This window comes from Salminus brasiliensis, chromosome 15, assembly GCF_030463535.1.
Source record: "Salminus brasiliensis chromosome 15, fSalBra1.hap2, whole genome shotgun sequence".
Classification (NCBI taxonomy): domain Eukaryota; kingdom Metazoa; phylum Chordata; class Actinopteri; order Characiformes; family Bryconidae; genus Salminus; species Salminus brasiliensis.
The window spans coordinates 33,461,764-33,483,254 of NC_132892.1; the positions used below are offsets into that span (position 1 = coordinate 33,461,764).

Genomic DNA, 21,491 nt, shown 5'->3' on the forward strand with positions numbered 1-21,491 from the left:
TAAAAGTGTCACTGTACAAATACTTGTACTTGACTGTATATGTAACAAAAGTATTTAATATGTAATTGTTTCGCATTTTGTTTATAAAGGATTTTGCAATGTTTGCTTTAATTGGGTGGTTTTCAGCCTCGTTGCATGGCATAGAATAGCCTACTATAGCCCACATTATTAATTTATACCAAGATAAACACAGATCTCCATTCTGGGGCAACATTAAATATTTTAAACATAACTTTTAAACATATACACATGCCATAATCCTGGTATTTGAGATATTATACTGTTTCATTGTGTAAATAAATGGGAGTGTTTAATTGTACAGGAATGTAAATATGAAAAAAAAAATGCATGGATGATTATATATATATATATATGCGCAAGTCTGCTTGTTGATGTCACTCAGATTGACTTCTCTCTGGCGAAGATATGCCACAAAAAAAGTGAACCACATGTACTTCAACATTTTAAAACCTCAGAGCTGTCACTTGTTTTTTCCACACTGTAGATGGCCCTCAGTAAAGAGAGGTGAGAGACTCATTTTAAAACATTTTAGTTTTTAGTGAGAGTCAAATATTCCAGGTAAATATGTCTTGTATATTTAAAATATATGAACTGCATCACATATAAAATATCATCTTTTGATAAAACAAATTTACAAAAAAAAAAAAAAAACATACAAAAAAAAAAAGTATTTACACAGCCTCCACTTGCTTGATATTTGATAGGCTGTGAAGTCACTGAGAATGGCTCCTCCTCTTCCTCTGGTGTTTCTGCTCATGGTTGTGGGTGAGTCAGCAGATCCTACTGTAACACCATCACTACACCAGCTCCCTTTATTTCCCCTCACAAACCTCTTTCATCATTACTGTAGTGATTCACTGCTTAACTGATCATTAAGCTGTTCTTGACTAGAACTAGAGCTGTTCAGAGCTGCTGATTCCTGCTTCTCTCCGACCCCCTCCCTCACCCTGCTGCAAGACTCTCAGAGCTCTTCTCTCTTTGTGGTTTCTCTCAGAATCAGCTCAGTGTTGTTCAATAGCTGCTGGAGTTAGAGAGGAGAGAAGTGACGCTGTAAGCTACAGTAACTCTGACTGTCTGATGGGCTCCAGCCTCTGTAATCAGATCTTTACTGCATCATATGTTTCAGGAGCTTCTGGAGCAGAGTGGAGTGTGAACTACAACCAGCAGAAAATCTGTGCTTTGAAAGGATCCACAGTGTTTATGAATGGCACTTTTACACTCCCAGAAGGTCTTACAGTGATGGAGACATTTTGTATCAAATTTCCAGATCCGTGGGTGGAACTGACTGATCTAAGTAAAGACCCTGATTACTCAGGCAGGGTCCAGTGTTCAACTGATGAACAGAAACACTTCTCTCTCAAATTGAGTAATGTAATGAAGAAGGATGAACATGATTACGGATTTAGAATCACAACAGATGTGGAGAAAGACAAATAGGTGGGAAAACCTGAAGTTAAACTCAAAGTTACAGGTAAATTTTCATTGCATATAATCTCATCTTTGACATTTTTGAGGGCACTAACTGCTGTTCTTTATACTTAACCTCTTAAAAATTTCTTTTTGTGAGCGAGAGAGAGAGAGAGAGAGAGAGAGAGAGAAAATATGGCACTTTGCACATAAATTTCTAGCAACTTTGGACATTTCTTTAAAGATCTTCCTGTCTTAGAGCTCCATGTGGAATCTCCTGGAGAAATAACAGAGGGACAATCAGCAGATCTGACATGTAAAACCTCCTGCAGTCTGACTGATCCAACATTCATCTGGTACAAAAATGGACGTCCTTTAACCACAAAGACCATCAAGAACAACCAGCTCAACCTGCAGACAGTCAGCAGTGAGGATGCAGGCAGGTATAGCTGTGCTGTAGGAGGATCTGAACATCTCCTCTCTACTGCTCAAACTCTCAGAGTCAGATGTGAGTAAAGTCCACATTCTTCACTAAACTCTGGGAATGGTTGAACTACACAGTGATATTAGATATTAGCAAGAAACACTAAAGTCATATCTGTCTCTAGATCCTCCAAAGAATGTCTCAGTGTCCATCAGTCCCTCTGGAGGAATAGTGGAGGACAGTTCAGTGAATCTGACCTGCAGCAGTGATGCAAACCCACCTGTGAAGATCTACACCTGGTTTAAAGGATCATCATCAGTAGGAAAAGGAGAAACCTACAGCTTTCCCAACATCAGCTCTGAGGACAGTGGAGGATACACATGCCAGAGTCGTAATGAACTTGGAGAGAGAAACTCCACTGCTGTCTATTTAAATGTTCTGTGTACGTTTATTATCAGTATTTGACTTGATTATGTGATTTCCTGAATCTTCAAATCCTCAAAGAACTTTTTTCATCTGCTGTAGATGCTTCAAGGAATGTCTCAGTGTCCATCAGTCCCTCTGGAGAAATAGTGGAGGGCAGTTCAGTGACTCTGAACTGCAGCAGTGATGCAAACCCACCTGTGCAAAGCTACACTTGGTTTAAAGAAGGTGGAAGCTCACCTGTCGGATCTGGACACACTTACAGCATCATCAGCATCACTGCTAACCACCCTGGACTGTACTACTGTGAAGCTCTGAATGCAGTTGGAGCTCAGAATGGAAGTGTGAGGATCAGTGTTCAGAGTAGGTGGTGAATAATAGTGTAAATAGCTCCAGTCTTTAAATAATGACACAGTAAAGTGATGAAGATGATCTTCTTCCTCAGCAGCTCAGAGTAGGTCTGCAGTTTGGATCGCTGCAGTGGGTTTTCTTCTACTTCTCCTGCTGATGGTCTTAATTTGCATCTACAGGTCAGTACAGTTCAGCTCTAACTCTTCTCTCAGTAAACCAAAACATTCATAATTCACATATAGTAAATCTAATATGGTTTTATTTGGTGTACCTTAATCACAGGATGAAGAAGAGAGCTGTTGGAAATGAAGGCACTGCACCAAATCAGGTAAATTTACCACATCATTAATAAATACATACAATAATGAGGGTCACCAGAAGGTGGCAGTAATTTCCTGTACAGCATTGTTTCTTAGTGCTGGTCCTGTGGATCCACTGCCCTGCACAGCCTCATCATCCTATGATGTAACACATCCGGATCCAGGTCTCTTCTTCATGAGCTGGATCAGATGTGTTGGGTCCGGGGATTCTAGAGAAGGTGCAGGTCAGTGGGTCTCCAGCAGAAGAATTAAAACACTACCTTTGTAAACCACTGTAATACCACACTATGTCCTCTAGATGGCAGTGTACCTGTAAGGTTTGTGGGATGTAGATGTGGAAAGGTGAGATGTCCAAGGTGCTGTTCTAAGAGCTGACCTGCAGAGCTTCTGTTTACAGTCAGTCAGTCGTGATCAGAATGATTGACCTCCTTCAGTAAAAGTGTTTACAGTGAACCTGTTTGATGAGTGTAGATAATGAACTCCTTCAGTCTGATCACTTCACCTTCTCTAACCGTCTACTGAACAGAAAGCTGACCCTACTGCTGAAGATGACACGTACACAGCTCTTCAGCTCACAGCGAGGTCCTCTGATGAGGTGTACCACACTCTCTCAGTGAGTGTCTCTTTTTAAACCCTCCCTCTAGATCTCTAAAGAGTTCCTAATGCTCCAAAGACGATGGAGATCTTCATTTCTTCTCATTTTCTGCTTCATTCTGTTTTTACCTCACACAGGCTGGTCAGTCCAGGTCCACTGACGACACCTACACAGCTCTGATCTCTCAGTCCAGGTCCACTGACGACATCTACACAGCTCTAAACCCTCAGTCCAGGTCCACTGACGACATCTACTCATCTCTGAACCTTCAGTCCAGGCCATCTTTTTTTCAGTCTAAGAGAATCCAACACTGAGCCTGAATATTGATCACATCTGCAGCAGAGAGAGAGATTTAGATGTGAGATTGTTGTAGTAATATTATAATATTTTCTTCTATTAACTCATGTTTACTTGTTTTAAGTGATTTTATCTACTAACAGGATCTTATTTTATTGTCATAAAAATGTGCTTAATTCCAGAAATAAAAGCTATCTAAGATTTGGTCAAGAAATAAAGCTTGAAACCAGCAAAATGATCTGCCAGTAAAATAAAATATTTCCAGTAGATAAAATGTCTTAAAGTGTGTAAAATAATTTAGTAAAGTTAAGTTGAATAATCCTATAATAATCTTAAAACAATGTAAAATGATAAATATCAGATGTTTAGACTAGATTTAGGTGGAGTTCTCTTGCTAAGATATCATATTATTTTTGCAGTGTATTAGAATTTAAGGTGTGTGAGCTTTAGTATAGTTCAGTGAAGGCAGTCTGTAGAACGAGCAGGAATGCAGGTTTACTCAGTTACGAAACCTCCTTTTCTGGAAACGTGTGAAAGCTCAGTCCTCAGAGTGGTCATAAATGAAGACCACTACAGCCCAGGTGTCCTAATGTAGGGTCCAACATGTCTTTGAGACCTGAATCCACCCCTCTGTCAGAAAAGGAGACGAACCAGAGACACCAGTTAGTTAGAAAGAGGTCAGAGCGTACGATGAATTGATGAGAAAGGCCTTAAAAGTACTGAGGAAACAGACTGCTCTGATTAATGCAGTGATGCAAAACTAAAATTGTCTTTTATGATTAACAGATCTGAAAAATATATAACAATAATCAATTATTTTACTAACTTCTTTTAATAAAGTTGGGTTTTGAATGGATGTTTTACAAGACCATGGAAATGACAGATCTTTATTTTATTATTATTATTATTATTATTATTATTATTATTACATATTGATGTTATTTATTGTTTTATTAAATTTTATTGTATTCATTTGTTATTAATTCTTAATATTATTTTTCTCCACATTTCTGATGTGTGAGTTTCTGCAGGATCTTTTTAAACTGTTGTGTCTGAATGAGCTGTTCCTCTTGGGTTCAACCTGAATTTATACTTTATGCTATGCAGAAAACATGAAGAACAGCGCCCTCCTCCTGTCAGTCCCCAAACTGCAGACAGAGACAGTCCCTGCTTATAGAGACAGTACAGACACTACCCAGACTCCTGAATGAAGACGACAGTACAGCAGTAACAGCAGATATATGACTTTAATGATCATCAGGTTTGGTGGAAATGTTTATAAAGTAATAATTTCACCTTTAATGAGTTTAGATCTTCTACATCCAGTTCACTGATGGTAAGAAGATGCTGCTGCTGGGCTTGATTTCAGAGCTACAGAGGAACTGACACGTTTTACAGGCCGTCAACTCAAATGTGTGAAAAGACTTATTTTCCTAAATGAGAACATATAAATGTGTGAGATGCTGATCTGTGAAGCTCTGCTAGAACTGAGATCTTTCTGATTAGAGTCTGATGATGTTCTTTAGTCAGGTTTAGTGTTGTTATACATGTACCCCTGAGCTTCCCACCTTTACAGTTTCTCACTGCAAGCAAGACTCAGGCTGGTTAAACTCCAAATTAACTTTTTAATAAAAAATGAAGAGCATGTTTGACAGATGCAGCTTTCAGTTCTCATAATTGAGGAATCTGAACATGATCATCAGCAACCTCTGACCCATAAGGGAGGATGAGCTTTAGTGTGTTTTTAGAACCAATCAGGAACTGTCTGGCCTTATCTGATCATGCTAATGAGACAGATTCTGAGTAATCAGGCAAAACATAAGATGTAGTCAGTGATAATGGAGCAGAAGTCACAACCACATGCTTTCTGCCAGTTTAAACTGGAAGGTCCTCCTCCAATTCTCTGCATTTTATCTGTGAGTTTAGGAGATGAACATCGCTTAATTAAGGTAGGAAAACACTCTCTGTGCTTCTAGAATTAGTAAAGAGTGATTAATTTATTATTCATTAATGGGGAAATTTACTAGGTTAATAAGTGGAGTTGAGCTGTTGGTCTTTAGTGGAAATGTCTACTATAAAACTTCTATTGAGAGACACTCTGGTAGTCAAGTGCACTGATAAAGAGCAAGCCAGACACAGTAATACATTTTAGATTTAGCTGATGTTGCAAATAACAGAAGTAACTGAAGACACTGTTTCCAGTATGTGTGGAGATGTGGACTTCATCAATAGTGGCTAGCTCTCACTGTCAGTTATTTCTATGCTTCAAAGCAATCCTTCGTTAAAGCCCCTGATCCCTCAGGTCATACCAGATCATCATGACAGGGTGAGACCTTTGCCATGTCTGTTCCCTGTCATAAACACTGTCATTGTGCTCCAAGTGGCCTATTTTTAATGTTTTGTCTATTTCACTGTTAAACTAGCTGGTATGTTTGGTGATGTTTGCTTAACATATCCAAGTGCAGGGGTACACATCTATCATCCCTCTGCTGGGATGAAGAGTGAGGTCAGTGATTCCCAACCCTGGTCCTAGAGGACACCCTGCCCTGAACGATTTAGGGGTTTTCCTGTTGTAACAAACCATCTTTCACTCATTAAAAGCTTGTTATTAAACTGATTAGCCAGATCAGGTGTGTTGGGAACAGAGTAATCGCTGAAATTTGCAGGGTAGGAGGTCATCCACCACCAGGGATGTGAACCAGTCGCAATTCTAAATGGTTTGTAAATGTTATTAATGGACTCAATCCCATATCAGTGTTTACTATGGACATTGTATCATAGGACCGGCCACTTCTATAAAGTGTGGGAGCTTCACATTACCTCTTATGGGCAAAGCCGGAGAGGGCAAAGAAGGCGTGTGTTAGGCATGTAAATTCCTTGAGGATCTGTTAAAATGTGGGTCTGATATTTGCATTCTTATACCGTTACTTAAGAATCTTGTTTCAGAACTGATCAGGCTGTGACATATGGACTTTTTGTTCTTGAGTGTTACCGGTAATTACATTCTGAAGTAAAGCCTCTGCATTTATGTTTATGAAGGTATTTCCTAATAAGACTTTGATAATAATTTGATTATATAACACCCACATATCTTTAAATATTTTAAATAAAAGCTAAAGATTAGTACTTCAAATATTTCTTAATTCTTTTATTCTTCATTACTAAATCCCCTGTGATGGTGTACAGAAGCAAAAATGTAAAAACAAAAGTGTCACTGTCCAAATACTTGTACTTGACTGTATATGTAACAAAAGTATTTAATATGTAATTGTTTCGTAAAAGATTTTGTTTTTGTTTATAAAAGATTTTGTTTATAAAAGATTTTGGAAAGTTTGCTTTAATTGGGTGGTTTTAAGCCTCGTGGCATGGCATGGTATAGCCTACTATAGCCCACATTATTAATTTATACCATTGTGTGTGTGTGTGTGTGCTCAAGTCTGCTTGTTGATGTCACTCAGATTGACTTCTCATGTCTCACAGTGTGGCGAAGATATGCCACAAAAAAAGTGAACCACATGTACTTCAACATTTTAAAACCTCAGAGCTGTCACTTGTTGTTTCCACACTGTAGATGGCCCTCAGTAAAGAGAGGTGAGAGACTCATTTTAAAACATTTTAGTTTTTAGTGAGAGTCAAATATTCCGGGTAAATATGTCTTGTATATTTATAATATATGAACTGCATCACATATAAAATATCATCTTCGGATAAAACAAATTTACAAAAAAAACAACAACAACAAAAAAAAAAAGTATTTACACAGCCTCTACTTGCTTGATATTTTATAGGCTGTGAAGTCACTCAGTATGGCTCCTCCTCTTCCTCTGGTGTTTCTGCTCATAGTTGTGGGTGAGTCAGCAGATCCTACTGTAACACCATCACTACACCAGCTCCCTTTATTACCCCTCACAAACCTCTTTCATCATTACTGTAGTGATACACTGCTTAACTGATCATTAAGCTGTTCTTGACTAGAACTAGAGCTGTTCAGAGCTGCTGATTCCTGCTTCTCTCCGGCCCCCTCCCTCACCCTGCTGCAAGACTCTCAGAGCTCTTCTCTCTTTGTGGTTTCTCTCAGAATCAGCTCAGTGTTGTTCAGTAGCTGCTGGAGTTAGAGAGGAGAGAGGTGAAGCTGTAAGATACAGTAACTCTGACTGTCTGATGGGCTCCAGCCTCTGTAATCAGATCTTTACTGCATCATATGTTTCAGGAGCTTCTGGAGCAGAGTGGAGTGTGAAATACAACCAGCAGGAAATCTGTGCTTTAAACGGATCCACAGTGTTTATGAATGGTACTTTCACACATCCAGAACGTCTTAAAGTAACAGAGACATTCTGGATTCTAGATCCAGTTCAGGGTATGGACTTGACTGATATAAGGACAAGATCAAATTTCTCAGGGAGGTTCGAGTATTTTATGAATGAACAGAAACACTTCTCCCTCAAACTGAGTAATGTAACGAAGGAGGATGAACATGAGTACTGCTTCAGAATCACAACAAACGAGGACAACGAAAAATGGTTTGGTCAACCTGGAACTAAGCTACAAATTACAAGTAAGTAAAATGAGGAATTTGAGGTTTTATTTGAATGTGAAGTACTGTTTATATTCTTGCTTATTTTTCATAATAGTCCTAATTTTAAATAAAGAAATCAACCCACTGACAAAATCCTCATGTCTTTTCTATCCTGATCGAATGTTTCTCTCACTGTGTCAGAGCTCCATCTGGAATCCCCTAGAGAAGTTACAGAGGGACAATCAGCAGATCTGACGTGTAAAACCACCTGCAGTCTGAATGATCCAACATTCATCTGGTTCAAAAATGGACGTCCTTTATCCACAAAGACCATCAATAACAACCAGCTCCACCTGCAGACAGTCAGCAGTGAGGATGCAGGCAGTTATAGCTGTGCTGTAAGAGGATCTGAACATCTCCCCTCTACTGCTCAAACTCTCAGAGTCAGATGTGAGTAAAGTCCACATTCTTCACTAAACTCTGGGAATGGTTGAACAACACAGTGATATTAGATATTAGCAAGAAACACTAAAGACATATCTGTGTCTAGATCCTCCAAAGAACGTCTCAGTGTCCATCAGTCCCTCTGGTGAAATAGTGGAGGACAGTTCAGTGACTCTGACCTGCAGCAGTGATGCAAACCCACCTGTGCAGAACTACACCTGGTTTAAAGGATCATCATCAGTAGGAAAAGGAGAAACGTACAGCATTCCCAACATCAGCTCTGGGGACAGTGGAGGATACACATGCCAAAGTCGTAATGAACTTGGAGAGAGAAACTCCACTGCTGTCTATTTAAATGTTCTGTGTAAGTTGATTATCAGTCTTTGACTTGATTATTTGATTTCCGGAAACATCAAATCCTCAAAGAACTTTTTTTCATCTGCTGTAGATTCTCCAAGGAATGTCGCAGTGTCCATCAGTCCCTCTGGTGAAATAGTGGAGGACAGTTCAATGAATCTGACCTGCAGCAGTGATGCAAACCCACCTTCGCAGAACTACACCTGGTTTAAAGAAGGTGGAAGCTCACCTGTAGGATCTGGACACACTTACAGCATCATCAACATCACTGCTAACCACACTGGACTGTACTACTGTGAAGCTCTGAATGCAGTTGGAGCTCAGAATGGAAGTGTGAGGATCAGTGTTCAGAGTAGGTGGTGAATAATAGTAAATAGTAAATAGTTCCAGGCCTTAAATAATTACACAGTAAAGTGTCTTCTTCTTAAAAATCTTCTTCCTCAGCTGCCCAGAGTAGGTCTGAAGTTTGGATCGCTGCAGTGGGTTTTCTTCTTCTTCTCCTGCTGATGGTCTTAATTTGCATCTATAGGTCAGTGAAATTCAGTAAAAATTGCTTCTTCAGTGTATGGCATTGTCTGACCACATGATTGAAGTTCTATTGCACTAGAAAATGAACGCATTGTAAATCCATTAAGAGACAGAGTTCAGTTTGTGTTCTGTCATCCCAGGGTGAGGAAGAGAGACACCAGAGCTGATCATGATGGACTAACTCAGGTAAGATGGCCAGCAGTCAATTTCAGAGTTCCACACGATGTATTTTTGCTTCTGGAAACCACAGACATCATAAATGTCTCCCTTAGGACAACATCCTGTATGCCAATGCTACACCCAGCAGATCCAGACCTGTGGAGACTGCAGTTGATGCTGCCTCTGGACCTCCTGATGATGAAGTCCACTATGCAACAGTCAGGACTCGGCCTGTTATGAACACCAGTGACCAACAGGGGGAGCCTCAGTATGCCAGTGTTACATTCCACCGTCACACTGCTGCTGCAACTGGGTGAGTTTCACCAGAATAAACTTTTTTTACACTAATTACCCAAAACATTATGACCATTAAGTGAATAACATTGATTGTGTCATAACATCAGCACACGTGCAGATCCAAGATAAAATATATTATTCAGACTGAAAATATATAAGTACAACTGAGCGTAGATTCACAATCAGTATAGAAGACAGGTGTTCATGATCTGTTGTCTCATGTTTGTTTCTATTGTTTTCTAGGTCACATACTCAGAAAGTGGAAGATCCTCCAGTGATCTATGGAACAGTCAAATAGCACTGATTAAAGAAAGAGATAGATAGATAGATAGATAGATAGTCTGACAGACAGACAGATAGATCAATAGATTTATAGATAGGTTTGATCGCTTGCAAATGAAGCCTAACTTTCATTAATTTTACTCTTTTCTACAGTTTATTGAAATTCAGCATCTGAATCATCACTAGATTAGTTTTTGTTAATCAGGATATTTAAATATATTGTAGTGTTTTTCTCCTTATCTCCCTTTATTTCCTACATTCTGCATTAAGAAAACTGTTTTTTGTCTGAGTCTTTTTTTAATAAATATGAAAATAGCTGAATTTTGTACTCATTATTTATATCTGTCTAAACATTATGAGATATAAATCAAACGTTTTCTCCTCCATGAAAGGATCTTCCGTCCCTGCTATCATTGAGAAACCCTGCTGAAATCCCACAGGTGACCCACAAGTCTTATATAAGGTACCAAACCTGTTCTTTCCTCAAATCTCTCAGCTTCACAGATCAATGAGTTAAAGCCACTAATTTCACACAGCAAATAAACAGCGCCCTCCTCCTGTCAGTCCCCAAACTGCAGTCAGAGACAGTCCCAGCAGTGATGACACCACACCTCACTACTGCTTAAAGAGACAGTACAGACACTACCCAGACTCCTGAATGCAGACAACAGTACAGCAATAATACAAAAATAGACCTATCGGTGTTCTCTTTGGTGGGATTTTCATTCTGATTGGTTTGTGTTTGTGCTCAGTAGAACTATCAGTTTTGTGGTTGGGTTCTTGGTGCTACTTCTCTGAAGTGAATTTTTGCAGAGTGGAAAACTCTGATGGTTCAGGCTCTGATGCTTCTGTAAAGATTAACCTTGTGGGATGAAACAATCTGGAATATTGAACTTTTTGCTCCTACCTTTAGATTTCATTAGTCAGAAGAAGGGAAATGTTTAGTAATTCAGTAATAGAGCTGGAGCTGCAGTTCAACGTTTTTATGTTTCAGAAGAAAGATCTAAAGGGACAAATAACAGTGACTTCACACATCACGTCCAGATCTCACTCTGTTCTTCAGATGACATGGTCATGCTTAGTCTTCACTGCACACCATCAGCTGGGTGATACTGTACTGAGATCAGCACTGAACAACCCACCAGTGATCACTGCTTCATCCAGCAGCAGGAGAGGAGGAGAAACAGACAGTGGTCTTCATGGAGCTCATCACAAACATCTCTGAAATCAGACAGAGGAAATGAAGACATCATAGTTTCTCTGATAGATAAAATAAACTTAGTCCATCAGTTCAGTTAAAAAAAGGTCACACGTCCTTTAAGAGGAACCATCAATGTACTGAGCTTAGTGTTATCTGTAAGTGGCGGCAGCTTGCAGTTGTTGGAGTGTTAACTACATGCAGTTTAACAGTCCAGCCCAACATTTCTTTCAACATCAGATTCTTCTTTGCTTTTTGAGGAAATCATAAATCTTAAAGGTAGTATAAATGATATAAAAACAACTAATTGTGTAATAAAATGTGCATAACTATGCAATTAAAGCATAGTTATGGAAGTTTTTTAACACACTGATCATCAAGCTGTTCTTGACTAGAACTAGAGCTGTTCAGAGCTGCTGATTCCTGCTTCTCTCCGACCCCCTCCCTCACCCTCTTTGTGGTTTCTCTCAGAATCAGCTCAGTGTTGTTCAATAGCTGCTGGGCTTAGAGAGGAGAGAAGTAAAGCTCTTCATCACAGGATGAAGAAGAGAGCTGTTGGAAATGAAGGCACTGCACCAAATCAGGTACGTTTACCACATCATTAATAAATACATACAATAATGATAAATAAACAACAATGGTATTTTCCTTTACACCAGTGTTTCTTAGCACTGTTTCTTGGGATCCAATGTCCTGCACAGCTTCACCTATCCTATGAAGTAACACATTTGATCAAGGTTTCTACTTCATGAGCTGGATCAGATGTGTTGGGTCAGGGGATACTAGAGAAGGTGCAGTTAAGTGGGTCTCCAGCAGAAGAATTAAAACCCTGTCTTTGTAAACCACTGTAATACCACACTATATCCTCTAGATGGCAGTGTACCTGTAAGGTTTGTGGGATGTAGATGTGGAAAGGTGAGATGTCCAAGGTCCTGTTCTAAGAGATGACCTGCAGAGCTTCTGTTTACAGTCAGTCAGTCGTGATCAGAATGATTGACCTCCTTCAGTAAAAGTGTTTACAGTGAACCTGTTTGATGAGTGTAGATAATGAACTCCTTCAGTCTGATCACTTCACCTTCTCTAACCGTCCCCTGAACAGAAAGCTGACCCTACTGCTGAAGATGACACGTACACAGCTCTTCAGCTCACAGCGAGGTCCTCTGATGATGTGTACCACACTCTCTCAGTGAGTGTCTCTTTTTAAACCCTCCCTCTAGATCTCTAAAGAGTTCCTAATGCTCCACATTGGAGATCTTCATTTCTTCTCATTCTGTCTTTACCCCACACAGGCTGGTCAGTCCAGGTCCACTGACGACACCTACACAGCTCTGAACCCTCAGTCCAGGGCCACTGACGACACCTACACAGCTCTGAACCCTCAGTCCAGGTCCACTGACGACACCTACACAGCTCTGAACCCTCAGTCCAGGACCACTGACGACACCTACACAGCTCTGAACCCTCAGTCCAGGTCCACTGACGACACCTACACAGCTCTGAACCCTCAGTCCAGGTCCACTGACGACACCTACACAGCTCTGAACCCTCAGTCCAGGTCCACTGACGACACCTACACAGCTCTGAACCCTCAGTTTTTTGTTTTTTTTTCAGCCATCTTTTTTTCAGTCTGTGAGAATCCAACACTGAGCCTGGATATTGATCACATCTGCAGAAGAGAGAGAGATTTAGATGTGAGATTATTGTAGTAATAGTATTATATTACCTTTTATTAACTCATGTTTACTTGTTTTAAGTGATTTTATCTTATTGTCATAAATAATTTTTTAATTCTCCATAAATCTCAGCTTTGGTCAAGAAATAAAGTTCGAAACCAGCGGAATAATCTGCCAGTAAAATAAAATACTTCCAGTAGATAAAATGACTTAAAACATGTAAAATAATTTAGTAAAGTTAAGTTGAATAGTCCTATAATAATCTTAAAACAATGTAAATTGATAAATATCAGATGTTTAGACTAGATTTAGGAGGAGATAGATAGATATCATATAATTTTTGCAGTGTATTAGAATTTAAGGTGCTTCAGTATAGTATAACCCCATCTTATGAGTAGAGTGAAGGTCAGTCAGTGAAGGCAGTCTGTAGAAGGAGCAGAAATGCAGGTTTACTTAGTTACGAAACCTCCTTTTCTGGAAACGTGTGAAAGCTGAGTCCTCAGAGTGGTCTTAAATGAAGACCACTACAGCCCAGGTGTCCTAATGTAGGGTACAACATGTCTTTGAGACCTGAATCCACCACTCTGTCAGAAAAGAGACCAAGCAGAGAAGCCAGTTGTGTTCTATGGTCAGATGTGTAGACTGGGTATGGTATTAGATGGTTTCCAATCAGGTCCTTGTTCAAAAGACCTAAAGAGTTAATCAGAGAAAGATCAGAGAGTGTGAAGAATTAATGAGAAAGCCTTAAAAGTACTGAGGAAACAGACTGCTCTGATTAATGCAGTGATGGAAAAATAATTTCAGAATTAACAGATCTGAAAAATTTATAAAAATAATCAATTATTTTACTAACTTCTTTTAATAAAGTTGGATTTTTGAATTGATGTTTACAAGACCATGGAAATGACAGATCTTTCTATTATTGTTATTATTATCATTATTATTATTATTATTAGTAGTAGTAGTAGTAGTAGCAGTAGTAGTAGTAGTAGTATTGTTATTATTATTATTATTATTATTGTTGTTGTTGTTGTTGTTTTTATTTGTTGTTTTATTAAATTTTATTGTATTCATTTGTTATTAATTCTTAATATTATTTTTCTCCACATTTCTGATATAAACTTATGTGAGGTTCTGCAGGATCTTTTTAAGCTGTTGGGTCTGAATGAGCTGTTCCTCTTGGGTTCAACCTGAATTTATACTTTATGCTATGCAGAAAACATGAAGAAGAGCGCCCTCCTCCTGTCAGTCCCCAAACTGCAGACAGAGACAGTCCCAGCAGTGATAACGTCACACCTCAGTACTGCTTATAGAGACAGTACAGACACTACCCAGACCCCTGAATGAGGACGACAGTACAGCAATAACAGCAGATATATGACTTTAATGATCATCAGGTTTGGTGGAAATGTTTATAAAGTAATAATTTCACCTTTAATGAGTTTAGATCTTCTACATCCAGTTCACTGATGGTAAGAAGATGCTGCTGCTGGGCTTGATTTCAGAGCTACAGAGGAACTGACACGTTTCACAGGCCGTCAACTGAAATGTGTGAAAAGACTTCTTTTCCTAAATGAGAACATATAAATGTGTGAGATGCTGATCTGTGAAGCTCTGCTAGAACTGAGATCTTTCTGATTAGAGTCTGATGATGTTCTTTAGTCAGGTTTAGTGTTGTTATACATGTACCCCTGAGCTTCCCACCTATACAGTTTCTCACTGCAAGTAAGATTCAGGCTGGTCAAACTCCAAATTAACTTTTTAATAAAAAAAAAAGAATGGCATGTTTGACAGATGCAGCTTTCAATTCTCATAATTGAGGAATCTGAACATGATCATCAGCAACCTCTGACCCATAAGGGAGGATGAGCTTTAGTGTGTTTTTAGAACCAATAAGGAACTGTCTGGCCTTATCTGATCATGCTAATGAGACAGATTCTGAGTAATCAGGCAAAAAATAAGATGTAGTCAGTGATAATGGAGCAGAAGTCACAACCACATGCCTTCTACAAGTTTAAACTGGAAGATCCTCCTCCAATTCTCTGCATTTTGTCTGTGAGTTCAGGAGATGAACATCGCTTAATTAAGGTAGGAAAACACTCTCTGTGCTTCTAGAATTAATAAGTGATGAATTTATTATTTATTAATGGGGAAATTTACTAGGTTAATAAGTGGAGTTGAGCTGTTGGTCTCTAGTGGAAATGTCTACTATAAAACTTCTATTGAGAGACACTCTGGTAGTCAAGTGCACTGATAAAGAGCAAGCCAGACACAGTAATACATTTTAGATTTAGCTGATGTTGCAAATAACAGAAGTCACTGAAGACACTGTTTCCAGTATGTGTGGAGATGTGGACTTCATCAATAGTGGCTAGCTCTCACTGTCAGTTATTTCTATGCTTCAAAGCAATCCTCCGTTATAGCCCCTGATCCCTCAGGTCATACCAGATCATCATGACAGGGTAAGAACTTTGCCATGTCTGTTCCCTGTTATAAATACTGTAATTGTGCTCTAAGTGACCTATTTTTAATGTTTTGTCTATTTCACTGTTAAACTAGCTGGTATGTTTAGTGATGTTTGCTTAACGTATCCAAGTGCAGGATACACACCTATCATCCCTCTGCTGGGATGAAGAGTGAGGTCAGTAATTCCGAACCCTGGTCCTGAAGGACACCCTGCCCTGAACGATTTAGGGATTTTCCTGTTGTAACAAACCATCTTTCACTCATTAAAAGCTTGTCATTAAGCTGATTAGCCAGATCAGGTGTGTTGGGAACAGAATAGTCACTAAAATATGCAGGGCAGGAGGTCATCCACCACCAGGGTTGTGAACCAGTCCCAATTTTAAATGGTTTGTAAATGTTATTAATGGACTTAATCCCATATCAGTGTTTACTATGGACATTGTATCATAGGACTGGCCACTTTTATAAAGTGTGGGATCTTCACATTACCTACTATGGGCAAAGCCGGAGAGGGCAAAGAAGGCGGGTGTTAGGCGTGTAAATTCCTTGAGGATCTGTTAAAATGTGGGTCTGATATTTGTATTCTTATACCGTTACTTAAGAATCTTGTTCCAGATCTGATCAGGCTGTTAGACATATGGACTTTTTGTTCTTGAGTGTTACCAGTATTTACATTCTGAAGTAAAGCCTCTGCATTTATGTTTATAAAGGCATGTCTTAATTAGACTTTGATAATATAACACCCACATCCTAGATGTTGTAAAGTGGGACAATGTAAAACTAGCTGTAATTCACAAATAGCAATTTAATATCTTTAAATATCTTAAATAAAAGCTAAAGATCAGTACTTACAAATATTTCTTAATTATTTTATTCTTCATTACTAAATCCCCTGTGATGGTGTACAGAAGCAAAAATGTAAAAATAAAAGTGTCACTGTCCAAATACTTGTACTTGACTGTATATGTAACAAAAGTATTTAATATGTAATTGTTTCGCATTTTGTTTATAAAGGATTTTGGAATGTTTGCTTTAATTGGGTGGTTTTTAGCCTCGTGGCATGGCATAGTATATAAATATGTGCTCAAGTGTGCTTGTTGATGTCACTCAGATTGACTTCTCATGTCTCACAGTGTGGCGAAGATATGCCACAAAAAAAGTGAACCACATGTACTTCAACATTTTAAAACCTCAGAGCTGTCACTTGTTGTTTCCACACTGTAGATGGCCCTCAGTAAAGAGAGGTGAGAGACTCATTTTAAAACATTTTAGTTTTTCGTGAGAGTCAAATATTCCGGGTAAATATGTCTTGTATATTTATAATATATGAACTGCATCACATAAAATATCATCTTCTGATAAAACAAATTTACAAAAAAAAAAAAAAACATACAAAAAAAAAAGTATTTACACAGCCTCTACTTGTTTGATATTTTATAGGCTGTGAAGTCACTGAGAATGGCTCCTCCTCTTCCTCTGGTGTTTCTGCTCATGGTTGTGGGTGAGTCAGCAGATCCTACTGTAACACCATCACTACACCAGCTCCCTTTGTTTCCCCTCACAAACCTCTTTCATCATTACTGTAGTGATACACTGCTGAACTGATCATTAAGCTGTTCTTGACTAGAACTAGAGCTGTTCAGAGCTGCTGATTCCTGCTTCTCTCCAACCCCCTCCCTCACCCTGCTTCAAGACTCTCAGAGCTCTTCTCTCTTTGTGGTTTCTCTCAGAATCAGCTCAGTGTTGTTCAGTAGCTGCTGGAGTTAGAGAGGAGAGAGGTGAAGCTGTAAGCTACAGTAACTCTGACTGTCTGATGGGCTCCAGCCTCTGTAATCAGATCTTTACTGCATCATATGTTTCAGGAGCTTCTGGAGCAGAGTGGAGTGTAAACTACAACCAGCAGGAAATCTGTGCTTTAAATGGATCCACAGTGTTTATGAACGGATCTTTTTCACATCCAGAAGGTCTTAAAGGTCTCAAAACATTTTTTATCATAATCCCAGATCCGTGTGTGGAGCCGACTAATCTAAGTCAAGACGCCAATTACTCAGGCAGGGTCCAGTGTTCAACTGATGAACAGAAACACTTCTCCCTCAAATTGAGTAATGTAATGAAGAAGGATGAACATGATTACGGATTTAGAATCACAACAGAGGAAGAGAAAGTCAAATGGTTGGGACAACCTGGAGTTAAACTCAATGTAACAGGTACATTTTCATATCATCTTGTCTTCGACATTTTTGAGAACACTAACTGATTGATTGTTGCATCTGTTTGTCCATGCTGCTCTTCATATTAACCTCTTAAATATTTCTCTTTGTGTGTGTGTGTGTGTGTGTGTGTGTGTGTGTGTGTGTGTGTGAGTGTGTGTGAGTGTGTGTGAGAGCGCAAGAGAGAGAGAGAGAATATGGCACTTTGCACATGAATGTCTAGCAACTTTGGACATTTCTTTAAAGATCTTCCTGTCTTAGAGCTCCATGTGGAATCTCCAGGAGAAGTGACTGAGGGACGAACAGCAGTTCTGACGTGTAAAACCACCTGCAGTCTGACTGATCCAACATTCATCTGGTACAAAAATGGACGTCCTTTAACCACAAAGACCATCAAGAACAACCAGCTCCGCCTGCAGACAGTCAGCAGTGAGGATGCAGGCAGGTATAGCTGTGCTGTAAGAGGATCTGAACATCTCCCCTCTACTGCTCAAACTCTCAGAGTCAGATGTGAGTAAAGTCCACATTCTTCACTAAACTCTGGGAATGGTTGAACTACACAGTGATATTAGATATTAGCAAGACACACTAAAGTCATATCTGTCTCTAGATCCTCCAAAGAGTGTCTCAGTGTCCATCAGTCCTTCTGGTGGAATATTGGAGGACAGTTCAGTGAATCTGACCTGCAGCAGTGATGCAAACCCACCTGTGCAGAACTACACCTGGTTTAAAGAAGGTGGAAGCTCACCTGTAGGATCTGGACACACTTACAGCCTCATCAACATCACTGCTGACCACACTGGACTGTACTATTGTGAAGCTCTGAATGCAGTTGGAGCTCAGAATGGAAGTGTGAGGATCAGTGTTCAGAGTAGGTGGTGAATAATAGTGTAAATAGTTCCAGTCTTTAAATAATTACGCAGTAAAGTGATGAAGATGATCTTCTTCCTCAGCAGCTCAGAGTAGGTATGCAGTTTGGATCACTGCAGTGGGTTTTCTTCTACTTCTCCTGCTGATGGTCTTATTTTGCATCTACAGGTCAGTACAGTTCAGCTCTAACTCTTCTCTCAGTAAACCAAAACATTCATAATTCACATATAGTAAATCTAATATGGTTTTATTTGGTGTACCTTAATCACAGGATGAAGAAGAGAGCTGTTGGAAATGAAGGCACTGCACCAAATCAGGTAAATTTACCACATCATTAATAAATACATACAATAATGAGGGTCACCAGAAGGTGGCAGTAATTTCCTGTACAGCATTGTTTCTTAGTGCTGTTCCTGTGGATCCACTGCCCTGCACAGCCTCATCATCCTATGATGTAACACATCCGGATCCAGGTCTCTACTTCATGAGCTGGATCAGATGTGTTGGGTCCGGGGATTCTAGAGAAGGTGCAGGTCAGTGGGTCTCCAGCAGAAGAATTAAAACACTACCTTTGTAAACCACTGTAATACCACACTATATCCTTTAGATGGCAGTGTACCTGTAAGGTTTGTGGGATGTAGATGTGGAAAGGTGAGATGTCCAAGGTGCTGTTCTAAGAGCTGACCTGCAGAGCTTCTGTTTACAGTCAGTCAGTCGTGATCAGAATGATTGACCTCCTTCAGTAAAAGTGTTTACAGTGAACCTGTTTGATGAGTGTAGATAATGAACTCCTTCAGTCTGATCACTTCACCTTCTCTAACCGTCCCCTGAACAGAAAGCTGACCCTACTGCTGAAGATGACACGTACACAGCTCTTCAGCTCACAGCGAGGTCCTCTGATGAGGTGTACCACACTCTCTCAGTGAGTGTCTCTTCTTAATCCCTCCCTCTAGATCTCTAAAGAGTTCCTAATGCTCCAAAGACGATGGAGATCTTCATTTCTTCTCATTTTCTGCTTCATTCTGTTTTTACCTCACACAGGCTGGTCAGTCCAGGTCCACTGACGACACCTACACAGCTCTGAACTCTCAGTCCAGGTCCACTGACGACATCTACACAGCTCTAAACCCTCAGTCCAGGTCCACTGACGACACCTACTCATCTCTGAACCTTCAGTCCAGGCCATCTTTTTTTCAGTCTAAGAGAATCCAACACTGAGCCTGAATATTGATCACATCTGCAGCAGAGAGAGAGATTTAGATGTGAGATTGTTGTAGTAATATTATAATATTTTCTTCTATTAACTCATGTTTACTTGTTTTAAGTGATTTTATCTACTAACAGGATCTTATTTTATTGTCATAAAAATGTGCTTAATTCCAGAAATAAAAGCTATCTAAGATTTGGTCAAGAAATAAAGCTTGAAACCAGCAAAATGATCTGCCAGTAAAATAAAATATTTCCAGTAGATAAAATGTCTTAAAGTGTGTAAAATAATTTAGTAAAGTTAAGTTGAATAATCCTATAATAATCTTAAAACAATGTAAAATGATAAATATCAGATGTTTAGACTAGATTTAGGTGGAGTTCTCTTGCTAAGATATCATATTATTTTTGCAGTGTATTAGAATTTAAGGTGTGTGAGCTTCAGTATAGTTCAGTGAAGGCAGTCTGTAGAACGAGCAGGAATGCAGGTTTACTCAGTTACGAAACCTCCTTTTCTGGAAACGTGTGAAAGCTCAGTCCTCAGAGTGGTCATAAATGAAGACCACTACAGCCCAGGTGTCCTAATGTAGGGTCCAACATGTCTTTGAGACCTGAATCCACCACTCTGTCAGAAAAGGAGACGAACCAGAGACACCAGTTAGTTAGTTAATCAGAAAGAGGTCAGATCGTACAATGAATTGATGAGAAAGGCCTTAAAAGTACTGAGGAAAAAGACTGCTCTGATTAATGCAGTAATGCAAAACTAAAATTGTCTTTTATGATTATTTTTATATATTTTTCAGGTCTGTTAATCAATTATTTTACTAACTTCTTTTAATAAAGTTGGATTTTGAATGGATGTTTTACAAGACCATGGAAATGACAGATCTTTATTTTATTATTATTATTATTATTATTATTATTACATATTGATGTTATTTATTGTTTTATGAAATTTTATTGTATTCATTTGTTATTACTTCTTAATATTATTTTTCTCCACATTTCTGATGTGTGAGTTTCTGCAGGATCTTTTTAAACTGTTGGGTCTGAATGAGCTGTTCCTCTTGGGTTCAACCTGAATTTATACTTTATGCTATGCTGAAAACATGAAGAACAGCGCCCTCCTCCTGTCAGTCCCCAAACTGCAGACAGAGACAGTCCCACCAGTGATGACGTCACACCTCAGTACTGCTTATAGAGACAGTACAGACACTACCCAGACTCCTGAATGAAGACGACAGTACAGCAATAACAGCAGATATATGACTTTAATGATCATCAGGTTTGGTGGAAATGTTTATAAAGTAATAATTTCACCTTTAATGAGTTTAGATCTTCTACATCCAGTTCACTGATGGTAAGAAGATGCTGCTGCTGGGCTTGATTTCAGAGCTACAGAGGAACTGACACGTTTTACAGGCCGTCAACTGAAATGTGTGAAAAG

At 39.1% G+C, this 21,491-nt stretch overlaps 2 protein-coding genes across 2 annotated transcripts in view; one reads left to right on the plus strand and one right to left on the minus strand.

The window, feature by feature from the left end:
* The window catches only part of LOC140535569 (hemicentin-1-like), a 195,170-nt gene that overhangs the window by 109,789 nt on the left and 63,890 nt on the right, over nucleotides 1-21,491 (minus strand). The gene's annotated exons all lie outside the window — the stretch shown is intronic.
* Nucleotides 1-21,491, plus strand: part of LOC140536241 (sialoadhesin-like) — a 58,413-nt gene that overhangs the window by 15,728 nt on the left and 21,194 nt on the right. Inside the window, 9 exon segments of the mRNA XM_072657964.1 lie at nucleotides 1,840-1,936; nucleotides 2,037-2,294; nucleotides 8,905-9,162; nucleotides 9,247-9,467; nucleotides 14,806-14,843; nucleotides 17,583-17,587; nucleotides 18,579-18,820; nucleotides 19,674-19,760; nucleotides 19,880-19,977. Of these exon segments, the coding sequence (XP_072514065.1) occupies nucleotides 1,840-1,936; nucleotides 2,037-2,294; nucleotides 8,905-9,162; nucleotides 9,247-9,467; nucleotides 14,806-14,843; nucleotides 17,583-17,587; nucleotides 18,579-18,820; nucleotides 19,674-19,760; nucleotides 19,880-19,977 (1,304 nt within the window).